General features: G+C 30.7%; 1 protein-coding gene across 1 annotated transcript; it reads right to left on the bottom strand.

Annotated features, from left to right (window-relative positions):
* Positions 1-380: 380 nt before the first annotated feature.
* LOC123220409 (phosphoenolpyruvate carboxylase kinase 1-like) lies at positions 381-1,988 on the bottom strand. The gene is made up of 2 exons (XM_044642629.1): positions 1,162-1,988; positions 381-921 (listed from the first exon to the last, which is right to left on the bottom strand). Exons 1-2 carry the CDS (start codon positions 1,937-1,939, stop codon positions 875-877), a joined length of 825 nt encoding a protein of 274 aa, XP_044498564.1. The 5' UTR covers positions 1,940-1,988; the 3' UTR covers positions 381-874.
* Positions 1,989-9,853: the final 7,865 nt, after the last annotated feature.

Genomic DNA, 9,853 nt, shown 5'->3' with positions numbered 1-9,853 from the left:
AGATGGCGAAACACCAGATTTCAGGGCCAAATTACCGTCCGTAATTTCGGGAACTCATGAAGTCATAAATGTTAAAGTCATATGACGCATAAGACTCTTTGGTTGATTGAGCATTGGAACGTGAATCAGAACGAGAATCATCACCATTTTCTTCGGTCTTGAAACAGAACAAAACGCCTGGTTTCAGGCTGTAAAGTCAAATTTTCTTGGTTTAAACGAAAGCATATTCCATAAATTCCCCCGCTGAAAGATTGACAAATAAGATTTGACACCTCGAAACAAGGCAACAGCTACATAGCTTATACCAAACAAAAGCATATTCTACATACCAGATTCCCAACGGGAAAAGCAAATTCAAACATGGTTTAAAGCAAAAGATGTGCCATAAACATTCGTATTCCATTACTATTATTACTCATAAACTCCATACAAGAAGCAGTACTGGTATTAAAACTACAAAATTCTTCAGCTTTCTCCCTTCCTTTTAACTCTCATGTCAAAAACAGGCAAAGAAGGGGAAGAGTGAATTTCTCTCGGCCTCTTATTTATACCTATCTACAAGCCCTCGGATTCTCTTCCCAACATTAAAAAGAAACAAAATAAACAAAGCAAACTACTTTTGTCTTTAGAGGCAGAGGCCTATGTAGCCGTCTTCCTTTAACCATCCATCAGATTTTGTCCCGTAGAGAAGAAAATGGAATCACTTCCTGAGCCTGACAGTTTACATAGGCAGAACTAGAGGTAATATGTACAGTGGCCTTAGTGTTAAGCTATGCTGTAAATAAAAGTTACTTCTTCTTTTCCTCCTTTGATTTTGACCTATTTATTTTCTTCGTTTAGAGTAAAAGTCTTTTGGGTCAAATCAGAAATCATATCAGTCCACTGACGCTGTTTCTCCTCCGCTTAGGATCCAAGGGTGTCCTGGATTCAACATTGAACAAGAATCAGAATTAAATCTTAATTTCACTTGGAATCTCAAAATTGAACTCCAAATTTAAACAAACAGAAGCAAAATTGTTAAAGTTTGTATCTTTCAATATTTTCCAAGAAATCTCAAGTCAAATCATAATCCCCGTTTGGCAAATTTCACATTTAAGTATTCAACATTACAAAAACCCAATAAAAATGATAACTTTCAAACAATCAGAACAAAATACTTACTGAGAGCTTCTTCAGCGGAGAACCTCCTAGACACGTCTCTACAAATCATCTTCCTCAACAAATCCTTAGCCGCCGGCGAGACTGATTTGAAAATCCTGGTGGGAAACCTCAAATTCGCTCTAGCAACAGCCTCAAAAATTTCTGCAGCTGTCTCTCCATAAAACGGCGGGATCCCAGCCAACATCGTGTACAAAACGACACCAGCACTCCACACATCCACCTTCTCATTATACTCCATACCCATCACCACCTCCGGTGCCACGTAATACGGCGTCCCCACAAGCCCACTCGTGGTTCCCACCTCTCCAAGCCAATCCGCCGACCCGAGATCCCCCAGCTTTATCTTGTTCCTTGAATCAAAAAAAATATTTTCTGGCTTAATGTCACGATGAACAACACCGAATCGGTGACAATGCGCCAGCGCCGAAAGTAACTGTTTCATGTACACCGCTGCACGTGCTTCTGACACGGGACTTCGCAATATCTCGTCATATAAAGTAACCGGTTCGCAAAGTTCCATAACAATGGAAAGGAACTCATCGGTTTCGTAAACGTCGTAGATTTGAACAATATTTTGATGCGGAGACAAAAGGGTCATAAATTTTGGTTCGTTTTGTAAACACTCACGATCCAGAGGGTCTGTTAAGAGGGTCTTGTCGATGACTTTGCAGGCGAAGAAGGACTTTGAAGAGGGCGAAAAACAGCGAGAGATTGTACCGAATTTGCCCCTGCCGATCACTTCACAGAGCTCGTAGTTGTTCTTTAAGGTCTCACACATTGTGTTTGTCTGTCTGAGTCTGAGTTTCAGGGGTTTTGGGAATTATAACACGACATTTTATAGAGAGATGTTTTGGAATATTCGGTTTTGCGGTTAAGATTGACAACGATGGTGAAATCAACGGCTGCGATCTGTCTTTGAAGCGGTAAATATCAAATATGTATAGAACATACAGAAAATGTGCGTATCGTCTACGTCAGCGTCTGCGTAATGTGGAGGAGAGGAGATATTTAAATATGCAAGAAGGATAAGATATAAATCAAATCGAATCTGAATACCCTTGATTTGAGTTTAGTTTGAATAAAAACAGACCAGTTTAAATTCATTGAGTCAATATTACGGGTAGTTAGAATAAAAATAATTCGATTCAAATTCAATTAGAATTTATGATTCAAATTTATAGTTCAGATATATAGATTAAATTTGTGGTTTAAATTCGTAGCTCATTAATAAAATAATGTCGTTTTATAATTATTTAATATAATTTAAATGAAATCATGAATTAAGTTCAAATCGAATCAAATTATCTTTCTAGTTCATAAGTCAAACAAAATCATACTCTTTATAATTAGAATTCGACTCAATTTTAAAATAAATTCAACTTTTTAACTTAAATTTGATTCATATTCAAAATAAATAAATTCAAACTGAATCAAATTAAACTGAATATGTTTGATTCGGTCCAGCCCTATGTATCAATATATATAAACTGAATTTGTGAAAGAAGATTGGGGAATTTCCATTTGGTTTTTTGTTTAAATTTTGGTATTCAATTTTTAACTTGTGGTAAAATATTTAAATTATTAAGGCCAAATGACTTATTCTCAACCAAAGATTACTGTTGTCAGTTTTAATATTTTAATTTAAAAAAACTTTTTTATTCGTCTATAAACTATTAAAATTAAATAAATTTATTAGGTTTAAAATTTTATCTTTTTTTAAAATTCTAAAAAATAATAATTTTTCTTTAAGCGAAGTTTAAAAAAGTAATATTTTTTTCCCTAAAGTTTACTCTTTAATCTTTGATGATCTCTCCCTAGGCGATTTCCCCTCTAGGCAAACATAATTTGAATGATGTGAATCTAATCGTAATTTCAACTAAAATCAATGTAGACAATGAGAGTTTAAGATTTTTTATAAGTCTAAATGATCGTTCTTAAGTTGGTAAGCAAGGTAATTTGTTGTACGTTAAAGGGTTAATGATGTTAATTTCATCATATTTATATAATTTATGAATGCATAAAAATACTATTAAATCTATAAAACTAATATTTAAAGTTTAACAAAAATTAGAAAACATCATTTTTTAAGTTAATTTTTAAAATGGGCAGTAATGATTGTCCATCCTAGTTAATTTTTAACACAATTTTTTTATTTATTAATTAAAATAATAAATTAAACTTTTTGCTTTTGTGTTTCTTATCATGATTCCACAAAGATTTTTTTAACTCTATATGCTTCATTCTTATCTTTGAGAGGATTGTTTTGTGGATAAACTTTGTAGAGGTATTTATCTTTTATATTTTTTTTGTATACAATCTATTTGGATGAAATCACATAAAATTACTATAGGACAAAATCATATTTAACTATTGTTGGATAAAATCTCAAATTAACTAATAACCGTTGTAAATAGGGTATTTTTTTTACAAGTGGAATTTCAAGTCAATTGTTTAAAAAAGTGGACGTAAGAGATTTTGGTCAAAAAAAACTTCAAATATTTATAAATTTTAAGGATCTCTATCACTCTTTCATATGTTATGATTACATTTACTTAACTTGTTTTTTATTATTCGTTCTTGTGTTAGATTTTAAATTATGCTTTCAATTTTCAATAATCTTATCTACTTTCCTCCAGGATTATATTAGTAATTAGAGTGTTTTTCAGTTATAATTTTCTTCAACATATACATTTATTCTATCTTGATAAACATTATCTCCAAGATTTTCCCTAAAGAGTGGGCATTAGCTTGCTTGTGATGAGAAAATATTTGATCCCTCAAATATAAGTGGTGACTATCTATCTTTTTTTAACATGAAAATTTTAAATCAAAAAACAGTTTCCAAAGCCAACCTCTTGAAGGCATCTCACAACGCGTCTTTATTCCTGAAAGTATCCATTAGTCTTAAACCATACACGTCACTTGCCAAAACATTAGTAATAGGTAGTGTTGGCCTCTAAGGGAACAAGATGCCTAATGGGTTGAATAAGAAAATGTTTGATCCTACATCGTACCCATGTGTGGTTGATGAGTCATAGTTTCAGGTGCCATGTGAATGGTAATCAGACTTGGACATTGAAAACTTTCCATGCCTTCCAGACACTAGGTAATAACAAATGGTTATCACCTTATTACTTTCTAAATCTTAGTTTACCCCATAAATTCTTACACAAACCCTCCTTATCTTTAAAATCATACAATTACCCGGCTGAATAAGCAAAACTTAAAAAATTCCCAAGATTTCAAACTATTTACACCCCAATTCCTAAACATTAAAAAATAAATATGGTTGAGTAATTTTGAATTAAAAATAAAATAACATTTAATCACATAATAATATATCACATGTATACCTAATTATATATTTGAATATATAAACACATAATATTACTTATAATAATATCCTTGTGTGATGAATAAGGTACTTTACGCCTACCATTTTCTACCTATAGTCCAAACAGAAGGTGTCATTTGATAATATATATTGTTCATAGCTATTCTTCATCCCTGGCATCTTAAATCTATCCATGTTGTTTGAAAGTCCATTGTGGCACACTTTTTAGCCTCTAAAATGACTACAACACGACTATTTTTTAAAGTCATCGATGACGCTTTCAGTAAAATTAATGTCAATCAATAATTTACGACGATTCTTCTATCTATACTCTTGGAAGTCTATTGTAAAATGGCTATTTTTTACATACTGAAATCACAGATTAACCATTAAAATCTCATATAACTTAGCATATGAATAAGCTAATTTTATGGGATTAACTAAATAATTAAGTAATAAGACAAACTGAAATCAAGATAATTGTATGGGAAGAAACGGAATGAAAGAATTCTTGATCTCCATTATTGAATGGCCAAAGCACTATTTCCCCCAAGTTTTAGTACATTCTCAAAGTCTCATGTGTGAGGTTTGAAAAACTAAAAATTTTATCTATGAAATAACTTCTGTTAAAAAGATAAAGGTAAAATCGTTATTTTATTAATAATAATAAAAAAATATATAATTTATTATGTTTTCCTCCTATAGTTTTAAAAACTAACAAATGCACCTCTATTTAAAGTTTTTTAACTTTTAAAAGTAACATTTTCCCCCTCAAAACCTAGAGTTTATTTTTCAGAGGTTGTTCGACCACCATCTTGTAACATCCCTTCCTAGAAGTACTCTCCACCGAAGGAGAAATGTTACGAATTAATATTCAGAGCGTCTATTTTTTTTTCTTTTTAAAAATACTTTAAAATAAACGCATCATTAAAAGTGTTTAGAAAGTATTCCAAGAAAACTGAAAATCTGGAAGCGAACAAAAGATGTATATACTCATATGAAAACTCATTTGAAAGCATCTAAAAACATGGAGTAATCATATGCAACTGTACCATAATCTCAAAAAGTCAAAAGTCGATAAGAACATGTCACTGTATGCATGTAATATAAACCAGAGATAACCTGCTCCAACCAGATCTACCTACGCTGACCTGACCCTGCCTCGCAGCTACCTCGATCACCTGTACCTACAATCAGGAAAGAAAAGGGAGTGAGTGATAAGAACATTCAGTAAGGGGAAAGAATCAAGTAAATTATCTCTTTTCCTGTCCTAACTCACTTTCGGGACTCAACCTCACATCTTAACCTCTATAAGAGATTAAGGGGGGTAATCTAGTTCATTCTTTACTATTTGGGTCATACTTTGCCCCATATGGTGTCTATTTGATACTTTCTGGAAGCTAACTATATGGATTTGACACTTTTCTAAGCTCGAGCTCTCTTTCTTTCACTATACTATTTCTGAATCTAAAGTAAGCTCTACTGCGAGCATGCTTTACTGCGAGCATGCTCTACTGCGAGCAGACCCTACTAGGGGTCTATGTCCTATTACGGATGTATCCTACTGCGGACGTGCCCTACTACGGGCGGTGTAGTGTAAAGTGCCCCCTCATAGTTTATAGTATGCATGCGGGTCTTATATCTTACTAATTTTGCTTCCATTTAAATTTATTCATAACTCACCAGACATTACTCTTGGGACGACCTCTAAATCTTGAGCCCCAAATTCCTTTTCTTACTTTTCTTTCTTATCCTTTTCTTCTTTTTTTTTTTCTTTCTTTCTCCTTTCTTTCCCTTCCTTTCCTTTCCTTTCCTTTCTTTCCTGCCCAAAACTACGAAATACTGTTCACAGAACAGTCATTTAGTAGGACAGTCTTTTTTTTCATACAATTTAATAGCCCAAACGGTTTCTAATTCATACAAGTTATATATCGTTGAAAAGAGGATTCAAAGATATTTCCAACAAGCTATAATAACACTCATAATTCAATAGATAAGGCAGTCAAAACGTGATATAAAGTCAGTAGCAAAAACTGTCTCCCCCGTTTATTTGGTAAAGCAGTCCTTATGGTTCATGTAATATTTAACAATCCAAATGATCCCCAATTCATACAAACTATATATAATTGGAAAGAGGATTCAAAGAGCTTTCTAACAAGATATAATATCACTCATAACTCCTTAGATAAGACAGTCAAAACGTGAGATGAAATCAGTGGCAAAACTGCCTCATCTGTTTATTTGGTAAAACAGTCCTTTTGGTTCATACAATATTTAACAATCCAAATGATCTCTAATTCATACAAGCTATATATTACTGAAAAGAGGGTTCAAAGAGCTTTCCAACAAGATATAATAGCACTTATAATTCATCAGATAAGACAGCCAAAACATGGGACGAACTCAGTGGCAAAAACTGTAAATATTATGCAACTTTCTGCCATGCACAAAATCACACACATAGACATCCCAAATGGCAAAACAACATTTCTCAACTTCAAAATAATCATTTATAACATAGATCCAATGAACCAAAAGCCTAAAACATGCAACATATCAAAGAGAATACCCCTTACCTTATTTCAAGTCAATCTTTGCTAAATTGGTTCTCTTCTCTTTGTTTTGCTTCCTTTATCACCAAAACCACTTTAAATCAATACCAAAACACACTAACATATTCATATAACATGCATATAAACATAGATAAAGGGAAAGGAAGGAGATCTTTGATTACCAAAGCTTTCAAAGTGTTTCTTTTTTTTTTCTTTTTATTTTATCTTCCAACATCTTTTCAATTTCTTTCTTTGGCTTCACAAAACAAAAGAAAAGAACATGAAGGAGGCTGGCTGCTGGAGCTTTACGGGAGAAGAAGATGATAGAAAAACTTGAAGCTTCCTTTTGTCTTTTCTCTTTTTTATAAACATTTTTATCTCGTTTTTCTTTTTCTTTTTTCTTTTTCTTTTTTTTTATTTCTTTATGTTTATATAGTTAACATATATATATATATATATATATATATATATATATATATATATATATATATATATATATATATATATGAATATATATCTATACTTAAAATAGAAAATATCTCAAAACATGGTCAAAAGACATAATTGCCTCTGGAACATACCTGAAGGTATTAGACATCTCTTGCCACCAGAGAAAATACTTCAACCCATCATCTCGTTGACCACCCTTCATCAACCTGAAGTTTTCAGATGATACAACAAAGATGCATCTTCATCGATTCTAGAAGAATCAGAAAGACGAATCTTCGTTGACTCCATCCATTCAACGAAAGTTCGTCTATGAATAATTATTATTTTTTAAAATTATAAGAGAAAAACAAAATAAAATTTATATATTTTTAATATTATTAATAAAATAATAACTTTATCCTTATTTCTTTTAATAAAAGTTAATCTATGAGTAAAACTTTTGATTTTTCAAACTTTGCTGATATGATTTTAAGAATGTAGAATTTTGGGGGCTGGGCATTGGCCTTTTTGAGTCCTCCCAGGAGAATAGATCAGAACAAAATGTAATCATTTTGTTCATATAATTTGCGCCTTATCCTTACGTCTCATCATCACTTTATGTCAGGAGCAATAACGATTATCCTTTTATTAAGATTTCAATGTAAGACTTATTTTTTGATACACCAAATAAAATCATATAATTTTAGATTTTTAATATCTATATATAAATTATAAAATAATAAATTAAATTTAAAGATTACAAAAATATTTTTAATATTATATAATTTGAATTCAAAGAAATTTTGAGATTTATTTAAAATTAAAGGTATATTATAATTGATCTTTTTTCTCTAAAATCATTTTTATGACACTTTCAATGAAAAAATTATAATAATTAAGTTTAAGAACAAATATTTAAGTTATTTTATATAAGAGATTAGTTAGACATTTTAAAGATTTAATAATTCAAAGACTCACATTAAACCTTTTATTTATATTATAATTTTTAAGTGTGTTGAATTTATTTTTATTAATTATTTAAATTTATTTATAAATTAAAATTAAACTATTTAATTATTTAATTTTATTAAACAAAAAATATAATTAATATTAACTCACGTAAACAAATTTCTAATATTCAAATTATACCATAAATCATTTGATTTTTATATGGTTGAACTTATCAATTACAATAAACTTTTTCTTTTAATTATAAGCTTCACTTAGAATAACTTTATTGAAACAATCTGTAATTCTTCCAATGGTGCTGGAGCATTTCAATAAGTTAAAATTGAGAACTTATGTCGACGTCTACATCATGCTCCTCTTGTCTTCATTCTCCACAAATGTGGAGGCTGCCGTGGTCTAATCAAAATCATTGTTTGCTACCCAAATTAATTCATATTTAATGCTCTTCTTGAACAATAAACAAAATGACAATGTCCAGCCTGCCAATGCTTCTCTGGCTTCATAATTTTTTTGGATAAATAACATTAATTAAATAGAAGAATCCTTTTATAAAAATAAAAATAATAAAAATCTTCTTTATCAATGAAATTTTAATACTAAAATAAACGACAAAGATAATTATAAAAATATTTATTAACCGGCCATAATATAAGTTCTAACGATATATTAGTAACTCAAGAAAGATAGGAAAATTTATATTATTTTCGAATTTGAGGGGGAAGTTGTAATGTTGTTAAACCTCAGGGGTTGAAGAAACCCCAAGTTTTTATAGGCTCCGGGCTCTTATCTTCAAAATGAGGTCAGGGATGACACTATCCAGTGAAGAGTGGGGCACTTGACAAGCCTATATGTCTCCACTAGGATAATTAAATGAAAGCTTCCTTGAATTTTTTATGACATAATTAAAGTTAGATTAATAGTATGATATTATTACATATATAGCTGCATTGTATCATTTCACTGTGGAGCCAAACTTTTGGGATATGATACGAAATAAACCTGATTACGAAAGTTAGAAACATTTAACAAATGGGTTAATGCACAAATCAAAGGACTAATAAAGGACATGTGGCCTACTGGGTTTTGACACTAAACATATAAGATAAGCTATTAGAAAGATGATCAATAATTTCTTTTTCAATATCAGACGTTAGTAAAATTGACAAGGTGTATGAAGAAAGACTTGGGTTCAATTTTTTTTTTTTAACTATTGTTTCTACCTAACTTTTGACTTTAACTTATAGTATTTCAATATTGTAGCCAATGTTATATGAAACTCAAAATTGGGTTTATGTCGTTATCATATAAAGAATTCTATGCAAGTGTTTCCTTCTTTAATGTCAAAACTTGTTTTCTGAAATGCTTCATGAGTCGACATGAAACTCTAGTTAATTAGTGCAAGATCTTA

The sequence above is a fragment of the Mangifera indica genome, chromosome 7, assembly GCF_011075055.1.
Source record: "Mangifera indica cultivar Alphonso chromosome 7, CATAS_Mindica_2.1, whole genome shotgun sequence".
NCBI classification, from domain to species: domain Eukaryota; kingdom Viridiplantae; phylum Streptophyta; class Magnoliopsida; order Sapindales; family Anacardiaceae; genus Mangifera; species Mangifera indica.
The sequence above is the reverse complement of the archived record's forward strand: the minus strand, read 5'-3'. Positions and strand labels throughout refer to the sequence as shown.